The sequence below is a fragment of the Mesoplodon densirostris genome, chromosome 2, assembly GCF_025265405.1.
Source record: "Mesoplodon densirostris isolate mMesDen1 chromosome 2, mMesDen1 primary haplotype, whole genome shotgun sequence".
NCBI classification, from domain to species: domain Eukaryota; kingdom Metazoa; phylum Chordata; class Mammalia; order Artiodactyla; family Ziphiidae; genus Mesoplodon; species Mesoplodon densirostris.
Window position 1 is genome coordinate 23,434,705 of NC_082662.1, and position 18,520 is coordinate 23,453,224.

Consider the following 18,520-nt stretch of genomic DNA (forward strand, 5'->3'; position numbering starts at 1 on the left):
ACATAAATCCCAGAGCCCAGAAGTCTGATCCCGGCATGAAGCTTCCTGGAGGAGCAACAGTGTGGATACCTCAGGGAGAAACGAGACCACATACCTAGATGCAGCTGGACATCTTTCACCTCCAGGGTGCTGGACTTGCGATGCCGAGCAAGCTGGCACGCTGCTGTCACCACGCTCTCGATAAAATCATCAGCAATCTGCAGCAGCATCTGGGGGGAAAAAGTGGGGGAGAGTAACCATGACACTGGCAGGGTAGGCTCCTGTTGCTGGGACAACTGTATCTGCTTGAATCACATATTCAGTCAGGCTTTCTAACAGAAGGCCTGGAATCAGCATTTGAGCGAAGGTGGGGAAGGCGAGTGAGGACCACAAGAGAAACACATTAACTCATTAACCAGGTTGAGAGAAACTCACACCTTTCTGAGGATGTACTTTCCGTACTTTCTACCTAGCAGCGATCAACCAGCCCAACCGCTACCCCCTCCACATCTTATGAATTAGGTAGGAAAATAAAAGTGAATCATTAAATCCTCACTCCCTCATATTCTCTTAAAAGCATTTTTATTTCCATTATCTCACCTAGTCCTTATAATCAACCTGTGAAAAAAATGGGGCATAGATTTTACCCTAACTCTATAGAGGAGGATGCTAAGATTCAGAGAGATTAACTTGTTCATGGCCATGTAACTATTAAGCAGCAAAACCAGGATTCAACCTCAAGGTTCTGAGTCCAAATCCTGGATTCTTTCCAGTTCATTACCAACTATTCCTAGACTGTGTGAAGAGCAAAATCAGAATTCTGAAGATAAAAATCTACATTAAAAAAACTGAAATTTTGATCAGTGAATACCTTCCTCATGGCTTCCTCTGCTGACCAAAAAAATAAAATAAAATAAAATTACAACCACAGTTATAAACATTCCTTGTTCTGCTGGACTATCAATGCATTGTCATCTTTCCTATGGAACCAAATGGATACCATCTAAAGGAAAGACTTCTAATTAAACATGGCAGATCAACTCTAAAAATGACCTCCTCTCCTTCCCTACACCCATTAAAATAACAAGAAAGGAAAAAAAAAAGACATATAAATCCACAAATACAACAAGAATAGGAGAGAAAACCTTAATGGACAAGATATTCCAATAAACTTCTAAGGTAAATTTTTGTTAAAGAGGTAACAAAGGAAGAATGGGAACTGACCTAGCTGACAGAAGGTATAACACAAATGCACGCAAAGGGGACGCCAATGAAAACGAACTGATTTGCCCTTCGCAACTCCTAAGAGATCTAGGATTTGGAGGTGTCATTAACCACAGAAGACTGGACTGAGGTATGGAACTAAAAACTGGACAATTGTTACTTGTCTGTACAAAGTAGTCCCCCAACCCCCACACTTCAAAAGCAGCCAAGTGACTTACCACACGTACCTGACCCAGAACACAGTAGGTTTACTCCCCAGACAAACTGAACAGGAGTGGCTACGGATGAGAGTATAGCAGACACAGCAGAGACAAGAGAAAGATACAGCCCCTTTCTCTTGCCTTACTTCCGGGATGTTAGAAGCTAGAGATAAACCCTCCAGATAGGAGACTAAAGGATTTTTCTCTGCATATACTAAATGATTCCAGAGAAAAGACTTACAGATACTGATTAGGGAATCCCCCATTAAGAAGGCTGACTATGGACAAATTATTCTGAAGTGAAGCCAGTGGTATGCTGGAGCCAGATTAGATGAGGTCATGAAGGCCAATTATATGCATTTCTTCCCAATCCTGCATTCAGTGACAACATGTTGATAGCTTAAAACAGGGCATAATGAGAATATTTACACCACAGAAATCAGGAAATGCTGAAAGTCAGAGTCTTTTTCTCCACAGAGCTGGTTGTTAAACATTTACCAATACATGACTGGGCGAAGACCATCAGTCAATAAGTTTTGCTTCAAATCAGGTTTTTAGTGGCTCATTCTTTAAGAACGGATAGCCAGAATCACCAGACATTTGAAGAAAGTCTCCAACACTAAAAGGAAAATAAACAAACCAAAGGGGAAAAAAGGGACCCAGAGGAAACAAAGACAATGCAGGGAAAAGAAGAAAATGTCAAACAACGTAATTAATATCCTTAGAGAGAAAAATAAGATACTACAACTGTAAAATAAGAACAGAATGGTTTAGGGGGAAAAAAGTCAACAAGAAAAAGTTCATGGAAATTAAAATTTTTATTATAAAAGAAAGTTAAAATTTAGAAGATAAACTAAGGAAAATCTCCCCAGCAAGTAGAATTTAGAATTACAAAGAAATGAAAAAAGAGAAAAGATAAAAAACCTAAGAGGATCAATGCAGAAGATCCAACATCCAACCGTCATTACACACAGAAAGAAAAAAAGCAGAGAAGAAATTATCAAAAAACTAAGATTAAAAAAATGGAACCTTCATACACAGCTGGTGGGAATGTAAAAGGATGGAATGCTTTATAAAAACAGGAAGTTCCTCAAAGGAAAAACATAGAGTTACCATATGACTCACCAATTCCAGTCCTAGGTATATATCCAAGAGAAATGAAAATGCATGCCCACAGAAAAACTTGTACATGAATTAAGAAAAAGAAAGAGGGGCTTCCCTGGTGGTGCAATGGTTAGGAATCTGCCTGCCAATGCAGGGGACACGAATTCGAGCCCTTGTCCGGTAAGATCCCACATGCCATGGAGCAACTAAGCCCCTGTGCCACAACTACTGAGCTTGCGCTCTAGAGCCCGTGAGCCACAACTACTGAGCCCGCGTGCCACAACTACTGAAGCCCGTGCGCCTAGAGCCCATGCTCTGCAACGAGAAGCCTGCGTACCACAATGAAGAGTAGCCCCTGCTCACCACAACTAGAGAAGAGCCTGCATGAAGACCCAATGCAGCCAAAAGTTAAAAAAGAAAAAAGAATATTACTTAGAAATACAGAGGAATGTTCTAGAAACAATTAAAATTGTTGAAAGTGACTGCCTGTGAGCAGCAGCCTATGCCCTTTTTGACAGGCAAAAGTAGCAGTGCTGTTAGGTATAAAGCACTAGGCATTCTCCCATGTGATTTGTATAAGTTATTCATGGGACCCTGACAATAACCCTGTAGATAAATAATGTCATACCTTACCAACACAGGAGGAAGCTGAGTCTCAGAAAAGTTAACTGACCCACCCACAGAGCCAAGTCTCAAAATCAGACTTGTCTGCCTCTATAATCTGTGCTCTTAACGGCTATTCTATACTATTTCTCAGGGACACAGTCTCTGGGGTACCCAATCCCACCTTACCTCCTCCACATCTTCATCCAGTTGCTCATTAGGATCCACTTCTCTTACTAAGTCTTGTAATTTCTTCTTGGTCAATACCTAAAGTTAATTGGGAGAACATTCTTTTCAGCCAAGTAGCAAAGAAACAAACACCTCATTACCCTATAATGAAAGGCTATCAATTTGTTGGGTTTGGTTTCTACTTTCCAAAGAATTATCAGTCTGGCTTACTTGGTGCTATTACTACAAGACTATTGTCTCAAGACAGAAGTAGCCTAGGGAAAGGCAGAAAGAGCAATATGGAAGAGAGGCCAACATCTGTCAGGTAGTTTTAATAAACTCTACATTAATTTGCAATTTTCTGACCACCACAAGTTGTACAGTGCCCCTGCTGCCTTTGGACAAGCTCTTCTACCCTTCTTCCTACCTGCTCGGCTCACAGTGCCTCCTTTCTGACGCTCTCCCAGCCCACCCAGGTGAAAGCAACCATTTCCTCCTTTGGCCTCCATTGTACCCTGTGTACCCTTCTATCATTGTGTACATTTATAAACTTGCCTGTTTCTGACTTAATAGGCTGAAGGCTCCCTGAGGGCAGGGAGCACATGTTCATCTCTGTATAACTAAATATCGATATTTGTGAAAGTATGTACAACTACGATCCCTCTTTCATAAAGGAAATATTATACCACATATATATGCCACTAAAGAAGGATCAAAAGACATACACTAAAATGCTAACCATAGTTATTTTGGGGTGGTGGTAGAATTTTGGGCTATTATTCTGTCTCTTTTTCTAAAGTTTCACGATAAGCATTGCATGACATCGGAAATAAGGAAAAAATAATAATTTTTAAAATAAATATTTGTTAAGAATGTCTCAGATCTATCCATTCAACCATCACTTAATTCAAGCCTTTGCCCCATATCTTGAATTACTGCAAAAGTCTTAGACTTGGTGTTCCTCCCGGTCTGCCCCCTTTCCTACCTTTCTTGTCCCCTTACTGTCAAGTTAATCCTCCTAAGATATACAACTTTTATTATGTTACTTTTAAGCTTATTAAATATTTGCAAAGATTGTTTACTGACTAAAAGTTCCAACGGAAACTGACTAGCATAGGCCTATTTGTTCTGCCGTAATCCTACCTATACAATTTTATCTCCTGCTCTTCTCCAACACCACACCCATCATGGGTTGGTCTCCTGAATACCTGCCCAACCCTCCCCATTCACCATTGCTAGTTCCTCCCCCATTCTCTTGAACTGTTGTCTCCTCATCCTATTCTACCCAGCCTACAAGGCCCAAGTCAAGAGAGTATACTTATTTCTTATGGCTCTGGAGGACAAAAGCAGGATCATGGGTAGAAAGAGGGGGTCAGATTTTAGAATCACTGCAGAAAATAAAGGCAGCAGCTAGATGAACTAGGAGAAAAGACTGGAGGCAAGAGTACTTTTATTACAGGAATAATGAATAATGAATCCATTAATTATTTAACTATTTTATTTTATTTAACAAGTATATAGCATATATATTTATATATAAATATATAAAAACCTGTCACAGGCAAGGTGTTGTGTCAGTGCGTGTATATATGGATGTATGTATATGTATATGCATATATACACATAAATACTACAAAGTAAAAACTGATAAATGTACATGATATTTCGATAAAGAACTTGAGAAGTCTGAGAGGAAGAGGGAGCAGCTAAGATGGACATCTCTCAGAGTATTACTGCTTCAAAGAACAGATAAGAGGTGCCCACAGAGAACAAAAAGCAAATGATACCTGATTGTTTTCAGGGCTGAGACGCCCTCCTGTCCCAGGAGTGCCTGGGATCTTTACTACTGTAGTGCTATTGGCCATGGAGCCTTGTGGAGGGGTGCTAGCTGGTTCCGGTTTTATTGATGAGAAATTGGACAGGTTGATTAGGGCTGAGGGGCCAAACTGGTTCATAATCTGCCGCGCTTTGGACTTCAGCTCATAGAGCTTATCGAGATCTTGTTTCTTTTTGGAGCTATGAGGACCAAGGCCAATCAACTGTAGAAGAAAAACAAGAGAATTAGCTCTGGAAGTACATGTAATAAAGGATGAGTTTTAAAAGTAAAATTCTATGAGGTCTGTCAGACTTTGAAGGGTCTTCATTTGATACCTGCACATTGAAAATGGAGGGAATGAAGAATGTTCATTGCTCTCACCTGATATTTAGAAACCATCTCTTCTCCAAAAGCTAAATAAAATAGTCCACACAAGTGAAATAAAGAAGTAAATGAAATGAGGAATCTTATGTACAAAAATAAACTAGAATGAGCAAGACATTTTTGAAGACTTTGTAAAAATAGAATACTTGGTTAAGTACTACATGCATTATTTTTGAACATCAAATAATGCTAAACTCAAATAAATCATGGCACAATCACATACTTGAAACCTAGTCACAAAACTTCAGAAAACAGATTAGTTCATTTTGGCGTTTCAAAACATGCTTAAGTCTATGTCAGGGCCTAATAAACACAGTTTTTAGCAATTGTTAAAAGTAAGCTCTTCACTGTCATCAAGGGCAAATTTTCTCAGAGTGTTAGCAATATTTAAATACATGCAGAGTCCCTAGGCTGGAGTAGCCAAGACTTCTAAATTTTAGAGCCATGAGGCTGACTCCGTGGACATCAGCTTTGGTGTCATCAAGATCAGAAGCACATTCAGGAAGTTCCACCCACAGTGACCTCAAGGAGCTTACTTACAGCTATCTGAGTGTCTAGATCTTTAATTACATCAGCAACGGCTGTGAGCCCGGTGAAATGAGAGGCAGCCATTTTCAAAAGCTACCTGTAAATGAACAACTGGCATCAAGCACCACCCTTGCCACAGAACCATTTCAGCTGCATGGCCTGCACATCTTCAACGACCAGAATGCAGGCAAACTGACTGTGGAGAACATTTCCTTATTCCAACTGGGCACCAAGAAAAACATCTCCATTTCTTTCATATACAACTTTTAAAATTAATTAATGATGACAATAGTAACATTAAGACTCTCTTCCAATAAAATGAATGCACTATTGTTAGAGATAAGCCAGCAGCATATGAAATACTTTATTGGCCAAAACTGTGGAATTTGAACCTGCAAGAATCATGGCAATGCTTTCAGAACTTGATAAAGCTTAGCAACCTGAATGAGTATCTGTATCTTGCCCCTATTGCTGAGTTCCTCTCCAACAAATTGTCTAACTCTCTAATACAAGAAATCATCTTCTCCTGGTTTACCCTTAATAAAAGCAACTAACTATGCACTGGTTAAATGATCAAGAGAAACTTGTTGGCCAAGAGCCAGCTGAGGGCGGCAGCACAGCATCAGGATTACTTTTTTTTAAAACCATATGTGGTGCACGTCTCCTTTTCCCTTACCCACAAATCTTACCAATGGAAGAAATGGGAAAGGAAAAGATTGTTAACATGGTAACAGTTGTCCTAATGGTATAAAAGCAAACTATTTTCCCAGATCAAGTCCTATGAAAAAGCCTTATTAAAGATTATCTGTATGGGGCTTCCCTGGTGGCGCAGTGGTTGAGAGTCCGCCTGCCGATGCAGGGGACACGGGTTCGTGCCCCAGTCTGGGAAGATCCCACATGCCGCAGAGCGGCTGGGCCTGTGAGCCATGGCTGCTGAGCCTGTGCGTCCGGAGCCTGTGCTCCGCAACGGGAGAGGCCACAACAGTGAGAGGCCCACGTACAGAAAAAAAAGAAAAAAAGATTATCAGTATGAACATAAGCCACCACAATGAGAAGCCCACGCACTGCAATGAAGAGTAGCCCCCGCTCGCCACAACTGGAGAAAGCCCGCGCACACCAACGAAGACCCAACGCAGCCAAAAATACATAAACAAATAAATTTATTAAAAAATAAATAAAATAAAATTTAAACATTTGATCAATCTGGAATGGGGGGAGTAATACACTCCTCCTTTCATACACTCCTCCATTCCAGATGGATCAGATATTTAAATTTTAAATATAAAGTCATATACTAGATAAAATATAGAATATCTTTATTTTTTATTTATTATTTAAAATAAAATTTTTTTTGGCTGTGTTGGGTCTTCGTTGCTGCACGCAGGCTTTCTCTTGTTGCGGAGCACGGGCCCCAGGGCACACGGGCTTCAGTATTTGTGGCACGTGGGCTCAGTAGTTGTGGCTGGCGGGCTCTAGAGCGCAGGCTCAGCATTGTGGTGCACGGGCTTAGTTGCTCCGTGGCATGTGGGATTTTCCTGAACCAGGGATCAAACCCATGTCCCCTGCATAGGCAGGTGCATTCTTAACCACTGTACCACCAGGGAAGTCCCTATTTTTTATTTTTTTTAAGATTTATTTAGTATTTATTTTTGGCTGTATCAGGTCTTAGTTGTGGCACACGGGATCTTTGTTGAGGCGTGCGGGATCTTTCCTTGTGGTGTGTGGGCTTCTCTCTAGCTGTGGCGTGTGGGTTTTCTCTTCTCTAGTTGTGGTGCGCAGGCTCCAGGGCGCATGGGCTCTGTAGTTTGCAGCACACGGGCTCTAGTTGAGGTACACAAGCTCAGTAGTTGTGGCATGCAGGCTTAGTTGTCCTGCAGCATGTGGGATCTTTGTTCCCTGCCCAGGGATCAAACCCATGTCTCCTGCATCATAAGGTGGATTCTTTACCACTGGACCACCAGGGAAGTCCCTAGAGTATCTTTTAAAAATATCAGAAACCTAAACTTAACACTTTATACAAAAATTAACTCAAAATGGATCACAGACTTAAACGTAAAATGCACAACTATAAAACTTTTAGGAAAAAACAGGAGAAAATCTTTGGGCTCTAGCTAGGCAAAAAGTTCTTAGACATGACACCAAAAGCACGATCAATAAAAGGAAAAACTGATAAATTGGCCCTTATCAAATTTAAAAGTTTTCTCTGTGAAAGCCCACGTAGAAAGGATGAAAAGACAAGCTACAGACTAGAAGAAACTACATATCCAAAAAAAGACAAACTACATATCCAACAAAAGACTAGTATCTAGAATGCATTAAGAACTCTCAAAACTCAATAGTTCAAAAAAAAATTAATTCAATTAGAAAGTGGACAAAAGACACACCAGACATTTCACCAAGGATATACAGATAGCAAATAAGCAAATTGAAAGACATTCAATCAAAAAAATTAGTCATTAAAGAAAAGTGAATTAAAACTACAATGAGATATAACTACACAACTATCAGAATAGCTAAAATAAAAAATAGTGACAACACCAAATGCTCATGAGGATGCAGAGAAATTGGATCACTCACACACTGCTAGTGGGAATGTAAATGGTATAGCTACTCTGTAAAACAGTTTGCAGTTTCTTAAAAATCTAAGCATGTACTGTCACAGAGGAGCCTAAAAAGACATGAAGACTAAATGGAAAAACTAAGATCTGAATAAACTATGGACTTCAGTTAATAGTAATGTATCAGGGACTTCCCTGGTGGTCCAGTGGTTAAGATTCCACCTTCCAATGCAGGGGCCCTGGGTTTCGATCTGTGGTCGGGGAAGTAGGAACCCACATGCCGCAGGGCAAGTAAGCCCACACGTCGCAACTACTGAGCCCGCGTACCACAACTAGAGAGCTCGTGCACCGCAACTACTGAGCCTGTGTGCTCTGGAGCTCGCGTGCCACAACTAAAGAGAAGTCTGTGCGCACAGTGAAAGATCCTCCGTGCCATAACGAAAGATCCCGCGTGCCACAACTAAGACCTGACACAGCCAAAAATAAAATAAATAAATATTAAAAATAATAATGATAATAATAATGTATCAAACGTGGTTAATTAGTTGTAATGAACATACTATACTAATGTAAGATGTTAATAATGGAGAAACTGGGTGCAGGGTATATGGGAACCCTGTACTATCTTCCCAAATTTCCTGTAAATCTAACACTGCTATCTCAGCAAGGCCTCCTAAATAAATGAATGAATGAATGAATGAATGAATAAATGGATTTTAAAAACTGCTCTAGGAAAGAGTTTATTAAAAAAAAATGAAAAAAGGAAAAAGAAGACCAAATCATGAATACACAAAACAACAGGAATGAATCTTAAAATATTTAGGTGAAAAAAAAGCCAGTCTCAAAAGAATAAATACTATATGATTCCATTTATATGAAATTTTAATACCTAATGATCTAAAAACAAATCTCTAGTAACAGATGGGGCAGAGATTGACTGCACAGGGGCAGGTTGGAAGTTTCTGAGGTGATATAAACATTCTATATCTTAAGTGGGGTAATGCTTACACAGCTGCTACATTTATCAAAACTCACAGAACTATATTTTTACAATGTATACATTTTATTGTATGCAAATTATACCTCAATGAAGTGGATTTGGGGAAAAAAAATCAGGCAACTACTGTATGACGCAGCAACTGCAATCCTAGGCATTTATCCTAGAGAAATGAAAACTTATGTTTACACAAAAACCTGTACACGAATGCTCATAGCTTTATTTGTAATAATCAAAAACTGTAATCAATTCAGATGTCCCTTAATAGGTAAATCATTAAACAAACTGTGGTATAGCCACACCATGGAATACTACTCAGCAAGAAAAAGAAATGAACTACTGATATGCACAACTTGGATGAACTTCCAGAGAATTATGCTGAGCAAAAGCCAATTCAGAAAGAGCCCATATTGGGGCTTCCCTGGTGGTGCAGTGGTTAAGAATCCGCCTGCCAATGCAGGGGACAGGGGTTCGAGCCCTGGTCTGGGAAGATCCCACATGCCGCAGAGCAACTAAGCCTGTGCACCACAACTACTGAGCCTGTGCTCTAGAGCCTGCAAGCCACAACTACTGAAGCCCGCAAGCCATAGCTACTGAAGCCCACGCATTTAGAGCTGGTGCTCCACAACAAGAGAAGCCACTGCAATGAGAAGCCCGTGCACTGCAACAAAGAGTAGCCCCTGCTCACTGCAACTAGAGAAAACCCGTGCGCAGCAACGAAGACCCAACGCAGCCAAAAATAATAAATAAATAAAAGAGCCCATATTGTATGCTTCCAGTTATGTAACATTTTTGTTTTTCTTGTTTTTTAAAAAATTAGTTAACTAACTAACTAATTAATTAATTAGGTTGCACCAGGTCTTAGTTGCGGCAGGTGGGCTTCTTAGTTGCAGCACATGGGCTCCATAGTTGTGGCAGGCAGGCTCCTTAGTTGTGGCGTGTGAACTCTTAGTTGCGACATGCATGTGGGATCTAATTCCCTAACCAGGGATCGAACCCAGGCCCCCTGCATTGGGAGCGTGAAGTCTTATCCACTGCACCACCAGGGAAGTCCCCTATATAACATTTTTGAAATGGCAAATTTTACAAACAGAAGACAGATTAGTGAGGTTGTCAGGGACTGGGTGGGAGGGAGGGAGGTGTGATTATAAAAGGCAATATGAGGGGCCCTTGTGATGGAATTGTTCAATATCTTGATAGTGATGATGGATAAATGAACCTATAAAAAGTGATGAAATTGTATAGGACTTAGTACTCATACACATATAAGTAGACAAGTGCAAGTAAAACTGGGGAAATCTGAATAAGATTGTTGGGTTGTATCAATGTTGATATCCTGATTCTCAAATAATACAACAGTTTTGCAAAATGTTACCGTTGGGGAAAACTGGTGGTGCAAAGTGTACAAGGGATCTCTGTATTATTTCTTATAACTTCATATAAATCTACAATTATCTCAATTTCTAAAAATTGGAAAAACAATATTCTCAAGAATAAATAATATCCTTCTAAGGATGACTTTACAAAGCTCAGGAGCCATAAAAGAAAAGACTAATATGTTTAATTACACAAACATAAAAATGTCGGCATGGCAACAAACATAACAAACAAAGTTACAGGACAAAAGACAAACTAGCAAAAGTATATGCAAGATATATCAAAGGACTAATTTCTTTTATATATAAAAAATAACTGGGCCTCCCTGGTGGTGCAGTGGTTGAGAGTCCGCCTGCCGATGCAGGGGACACGGGTTCGTGCCCCGATCCCGGAGGATCCCACATGCCGCGGAGCGGCTGGGCCCGCGAGCCATGGCCGCGGAGCCTGTGTGTCCGGAGCCTGTGCTCCGCAACGGGAGAGGCCACAGCAGTGAGAGGCCCGCGTACAGCAAAAAAAAAAAAAAAAAAAAAAAAACTACAAATCAGTAAGTACCAACTACCCAAAAGAAATATTGTGAAGAAATATGACAGTACAAGAAAAAGAAATTCAAATGGTCCTTAAAATAATTGAAGTGGGGCCTCCCTGGTGGCGCAGTGGTTGAGAGTCCGCCTGCCGATGCAGGGGATACGGGTTCGTGCCCCGGTCTGGGAGGATCCCATATGCCGCGGAGCGGCTGGGCCCGTGAGCCATGGCCGCTGGGCCTGCGCATCCGGAGCCTGTGCTCCGCAACGGGAGAGGCCACAACAGTGAGAGGCCCGCATACCGCAAAAAGAAAAAAAAAAATAATAATAATAATAATTGAAGTGATCCTTATTCTCATTCATAATAAAAATGCAAATTAAAACTACAAGGTACTATTTATTCCCCATTTGGCAATGATGAAAAAGTTTTATAGGGACTTCCCTGGTGGTCCAGTGGCTAAGACTCCACGCTCCCAATGCAGGGGGCCTGGGTTCGATCCCTGGTCAGGGAACTAGATCCCACATGCTGCAACTAAGAGTTTTTTTTTTAACATCTTTGTTGGAGTATAATTGCTTCACAATGGTGGTTGCAACTAAGAGTTTGCATGCTGCAACAAAGATCCCGCATGCCACAACTAAGACCTGGCACAGCCAAATAAATAAATAAATTTAAAAAAAAAAAGAAATAGTTTTATACATACTGTGTTTGAAAATTTTATGGAGAAATAATCATTTCATAAGTTGCTGGAGTGGGGGAATATAAATTAGTTACAGGTCTCTATAAAGAGCTACTTGGCTGTATCTACCAAAATAAGAAAAGCATATATTGTTTTAATCCCACAGTTCTATTTTTAGCAATTTATATTATAATTGAACTTGTATGTGAATAGAATACTATACATACAAGGAATTTCAACCTAAATGTCCATCAAAAGTGATATAGTTGGGCTTCCCTGGTGGCGCAGTGGTTGAGAGTCCGCCTGCCGATGCAGGGGACACGGGTTCGTGCCCCGATCCCGGAAGATCCCACATGCCGCGGAGCGGCTGGGCCCGCGAGCCATGGCCGCGGAGCCTGTGTGTCCGGAGCCTGTGCTCCGCAACGGGAGAGGCCACAGCAGTGAGAGGCCCGCGTACAGCAAAAAAAAAAAAAAAAAAAAAAAGTGATATAGTTAAACAAACTAGAATATAACTATATAATATAATAGACTGAAAAAGAATGAGACTCATGAAAATATTATGCTAAGTGAAAGAAACCAGTCACAAAAAACTACATATTGTAGGATTCCATTTATATGAAATGTCCAGAATAGACAAATCTATAGAGACAAAAAGTAGATTAGTGGTTGCTAGGGCTGAGGAGTGGGGGAGAGGAATAGGGACTGACTTCTAATGTTTATGGAGTTTCTTTTAGGAGTGACAAAAATAATCTAGAATAGATTGTGGTGAAGGTTGCACAATCCTGTTTGTAGCAAAAAACCACTGAATTGTATACTTTAAAATGGTGAATTGTATATGTGAATGTCTCAATAAACCTGTTTCTAAAAAACGAGGAAGCTCATGAAATGACCTTCCAAATACACTGTTCATTGAAAATGCAAGGTTCAGGATAGTGAGGATAGGGACTTCCCTGGTGGCGCAGTGGTTAAGAATCTGCCTGGGGCTTCTCTGGTGGCGCAGTGGTTGAGAGTCCGCCTGCCGATGCAGGGGACATGGGTTCGTGCCCAGGTCCAGGAGGATACCACATGCCGCGGAGCCACTGGGCCCGTGAGCCATGGCCGCTGAGCCTGCGCGTCCAGAACCTGTGCTCCGCAACGGGAGAGGCCACAACAGTGAGAGGCCCGGGGACCGCAAAAAAAAAAAAACAAAAAAACAGAATCTGCCTGGAGCTTCCCTGTGGTGCAGTGGTTGAGAATCTGCCTGCCATTGCAGGGGTCATGGGTTCGAGCCCTGGTCTGGTAAGATCCCACATGTTGTGGAGCAACTAAGCCCGTGTGCCACAATTACTGAGTCTGTGCGTCACAACTACTGAGCCTGAGTGCCACAACTATTGAAGCCCGTGTGCCTAGAGACTGTGCTCCGCAACAAGAGAAGCCATGCAATGAGAAGCCGCGCACCGCAACGAAGAGTAGCCCCCGCTCGCCACAACTAGAGAAAGCCCGTGCGCAGCAACAGAGACCCAATGCAGCCAAAAATAAATAAATTAAATAACTAATTAAAAAAAAAAAGAATAGTGAGCATAGTTTGTTATCACTTATTAAAAAAGACACAGGGCTTCCCTGGTGGCGCAGTGGTTAAGAATCTGCCTTCTAATGCAGGGGACAGAGGTTCGAGTCCTGGTCCGGGAAGATACCACATGCCGTGGGGCAACAAAAACCGTGTGCCACAACTACTGAGCCTGCGCTCTAGACCCCGCGAACCACAACTACTGAAGCCCACGGGCTTAGAACCCGGGCTCTGCAGCAAGAGAAGCCACCGCAATGGGAAGCCCACGCACCCCAATGAAGACCTAACGCAGCCAAAAATAAATAAATTTTTTTTAAAAGACACATAATGGGCTTCCCTGGTGGCGCAGTGGTTGAGAGTCCTCCTGCCGATGCAGGGGACAAGGGTTCGTGCCCCGGTCCGGGAAGATCCCACATGCCGCGGAGTGGCTGGGCCCGTGAGCCATGGCCGCTGAGCCTGTGCGTCCGGAGCCTGTGCTCCGCGTACCGCAAAAAAAAAAAAAAAAAAAAAAAGACACATAATTACAAATGTATAAATTATTCCTGGAAAGATACATAAGAAGCTGAAAACAATGGTTGTCTTGAGGGGGATAGCAGAATGGTAGTACCTGGGTGGTCCATGGGACCAAGGTGCGGGACTATCTTTCATTGTATACCCCAAATTCTGTAATATGTGCATAAGTAACCTATGAAAAAAATTAAAATAAACTACTATCTGGTTTGTTTCCACTGAAGAAATAGGTAATACTGACCCCTGTTTTTAAAATATAACAAAAAATATAGCAGTAGCAACAAAAATAAACCTTGACCTTTATCTCACACCTTATACAAAATATCAATAAATTAAAAACTGATCACAGACTTAAATGTGAAAATGTAAAACTACAAAACTTTTAGAAAACATAGGAGAAAATCTCCCTGACTTTGGGTCAGGCAGATTTCTTAGATACAACACCAAAAGCACAATCCACAAAAGAAAGAAACTGATAAAGTGAACTTAATCACAATATAAAACTTCTGCTCTGCAAATGAAAACAAAGACAAGTCTGAGACTAAGAGAGAATATTTACAAATCACGTATCTGACAACTTGTATCCAGGATATATAAAAGACTCTCAAAATTCAATAAGAAAACAACTCAATTAAAAAAATGGGTAAAAGATCTGAATTGATCCTTCAACAAAGATATACAGATGGAAAATAAACACATGAAAAGATGCCCAATATCATTATTCATTAGGGAAATGCAAAATAAAACCACAACGAGGGCTTCCCTGGTGGCGCAGTGGTTGAGAATCTGCCTGCCAATGCAGGGGACACAGGTTCGAGTCGTGGTCTGGGAGGACCCCACATGCCGCGGAGCGACCAAGCCCGTGAGCCACAACTACTGAGCCTGCGCATCTGGAGCCTGTGCTCCGCAACGAGAGGCCGCGATAGTGAGAGGCCCGTGCATGACGATGAAGAGTGGCCCCCGCTTGCCGCAACTAAAGAAAAAGCCCTCGCACAGAAACGAAGACCCAACACAGCCAAAAATAAAAAAACAAACAAACAAACAAACAAAAAAACCACAACGAGATACCACTAAGTACCTATTAAAATAACTAAAATTAAAAATAAAATAAATGGGTCTTCCCTGGTGGCGCAGTGGTTGAGAGTCCGCCTGCCGATGCAGGGGACATGGGTTCGTGCCTCGGTCTGGGAAGATCCCACATGCCGCGGAGCGGCTGGGCCCGTGAGCTATGGCCGCTGAGCCTGCGCGTCCGGAGCCTGTGCTCCACAACGGGAGAGGCCACAGCAGTGAGAGGCCCGCGTACCGCAAAAATAAATAAATAAATAAATAAAAATAAAATAAAATAAACGGACAAGTGCTAAAGAAGATGTGGAGCAACTCAAACCCTCATACATTTATGATGCGACTGTAAAATGCTGCACTCTTTGGTAAATGGTTTGGCAGTTTATTATAAAATTAAATAGACACTTATCATATGACCCAGAAATCTACTCCTGGGTATTTACCCTAGAGAAATGAAAACTTATAGTCACACAAAAATCAGTATGTGAATGTCTATAGCAACGTTATCCATAATTGCCAAAAACTGAAAACAATCTTTCAACTGGTTAATGGATAAACAAACTATGGGTATATCCATATAATGGAATACTACTCAGCAACAGAAAGGAAGAACTACTAATACACACATGGATAATCTCAAATGCATTAAGCTAAGTGAAAGAGGCAAGACTCCAAAGGCTACTTCCTGTATAAGTCCATTTACATGACCCTCCAGAAAAGGCAAAGCTATATGGATGGAGAGCAGATCAGTGATTGCCAGGGTTTTGGGATTGGGGAGGGTGTGACTACAAAAGAGCAGCATGAAGGAAAATTTGGAGGGTGGTGGAACTGCTAGGTAACTTGAGTGTTATGGGACTTACATGACTGTGCACACTTGTCACAACTCATAGAACTGTACCCTCAGAAAGGTGAATTTTATGGTGTGTAAATTTAAAAATAAGTTTAAAAAAATCACAACATGATCAAAATGGTCCAAATTACCTGTTCAGTGACAACTTTCATTAGCCCAATTGTAGACGATGCTGGTCAAGCACAATGGAATGAAGTGACCATAAATAACCTGAATTCCATTATGTAATGTACCATGTTTGCCTTTGGGCTACTCGAATTTCTAACTCTCATTTCCTTAGAATGCCAAGAGGTAGGAATGTACTACTGAGTAAAAACAGAGGCATTAACTGTGGGACAGTTTGAGAGAACAATTATAACAGGAAACTCTTTACTAGCTCCTATTATGTGGAATTCATGTGCTATGGGATTCAAGAAGTCAGGAAAGTCCACACCCCAGTGATCTACAGTAGAAAATACTTAAATGATTTTATCAAAACAAGATAGTTTGGCTGGGAGTTCAATTAAATAACCAAGACTATCCTCCCTCCCCCTACCCATCACACTTAAACTGTAGTTGATAGGCTGAGGATGACAAGCCCTAATTGCTTTTCCTTTTAACAACCCTGTACCTCAAACAGAAATCCAGTTGCAACTCTATTATTGTGTCAAGAGGATCTAATTTTTCAGAGAGTAGGAAAATGGGGGAGATCTTGCAGCAGAAGAGTGTGGTCTTCTCTGGGAATCTGTTCCATTAACAGATTTTTTTTTTAAGTGAAGAGAATGGGGAATAGAAGACTGGATTGTCTTTTCTTTTTTTTTGGCTGCCGCACGGCTTGTGGGATCTCGGTTCCCCAGCGAGGGATTGAACCCGGGCCACAGCAGTGAAAGCACCGAATCCCAACCACTAGACCACCAGGGAACTCCCTGGATTGTCTTTAAAACCCTTTTACCTCTGAAATGTTTAGGAATTTATTATTTAAACAAATACTGGAGTAAAGGGGACTACCAGCCTGATAGCATAAAAGCCCTAACACTATGGTGCATGACTTAACGACTTGGGTTTTCTACCTGGCTGTTTCTTTCCTCACTGGCTTGTAGATGTATCTAAACAAGCTCATGTTTCCCAGCCTAAATAAACCAAAAAGGATCAATTATATTGCAGTCTGTGAGACCTGAGAGCAACAGAAATGTGGGATTTTTTTTCCACTAGTTTTTTTGGCTAGTTTGACCCTGTTTAGGCAATTTTGACTTAACAGAAAAGTAGTACAGTACAGTGGTTCAAGGGATGGACTCTGGTGGCAGTGTCTGGGTTCAAGTACCAACTCTGCCACTTATTAGCTTTATGTCCTCAAGCAAGTTACCTAACCTCTTTATGCCTCAATTTCCTCATCTGAAAAATGGAGTTAATCATAAGGTGTACCTCATTGTTGTGACAATTCACTGAGTTTATGTATCTAAAGTATCTAAAGCACTTAGAAGAATGTGTGGCACATAGTAAGTACAATTAAAAATGTTTGCTAGTATTTTATATATGCTCTCCTCTTTTAAATCTTAGTTATAAAAGTTAGTATATTAAACCTAAAAGGTTGCACCCATCCTGCTATGTACTGGTGGCATCCTGTAACTATTCTTATTACTACAGACATTAAAAAAAGAAAAGTGGATTAAAAAACCAAAAGTAGTGGCAAATGGTCAGCAGGAGGCTGATGAGAGGTACTGTGGCACAGGGAAGACCCAAGTTAGTTGGGCTAGGTGTCATCATAGCTCTGCCACTGAGTTATATGAGCTGCCTTTGACCAGAGTTTCTACATCTATAATTAGAAGAACCAGGCAAATTCTAAAGTCTCCTCCAGCTCTAACAATTAGTATAAGATTTAAAATTAAATGTACAGATTTCAAAGTTTGTCTTCTGCCTCCAAAACACATGTGTCACAGTGCAGGCTATAAACACTGCTGATGTACTACCTCCAAAGCACTTTGGGGCTTTCCACAAACGCCTTTGGTCAAAAGTAGTATGTTCTATGTTCACATCAACTTTAAGACAATGATTTTCTGATCAGGCACTTACTTAGAAATCCTATTCTAATAATTCAATCGATGCTAGAGCCACAAATGAGTGAAATAAGTAGTACAATTTGCAAATGTAGATGAGGATGATAACTCAGGAATAAACTATTATTAATTAAACCATCAAGTATTTTGAAATGGTGGTATGGCCATGCTTTACCTCATAATTTGGTGTAAGTTTTGACCACTTGCATTTAGTATAGGCACTTGCAAACAGTTTAGGCAAACCCACTGGGAACAAAGTTATTGCAGTTTCCCCAATCATCTAGTTCATGTTACAATAATTGTAAAGTTAATCCAATTTAAGCCCCTGTTCTTCAAATTGGTCTTCCTTGGCCTCCTAAATTTAAAATTAAATATGTCTTACT

General features: G+C 40.9%; 1 protein-coding gene across 2 annotated transcripts in view; it reads right to left on the reverse strand.

The window, feature by feature from the left end:
• The window catches only part of TAF12 (TATA-box binding protein associated factor 12), a 28,625-nt gene that overhangs the window by 7,977 nt on the left and 2,128 nt on the right, over positions 1–18,520 (reverse strand). For both annotated transcript variants that reach the window (XM_060081586.1, XM_060081589.1), the window contains exons 2-4: positions 5,066–5,317; positions 3,300–3,377; positions 95–209 (exon numbers count right to left, since the gene is read on the reverse strand). In XM_060081586.1, the coding sequence (XP_059937569.1) occupies positions 95–209; positions 3,300–3,377; positions 5,066–5,233 (361 nt within the window). In that variant the 5' untranslated portion in view covers positions 5,234–5,317. The remainder of the gene's footprint in view (positions 1–94; positions 210–3,299; positions 3,378–5,065; positions 5,318–18,520) is intronic.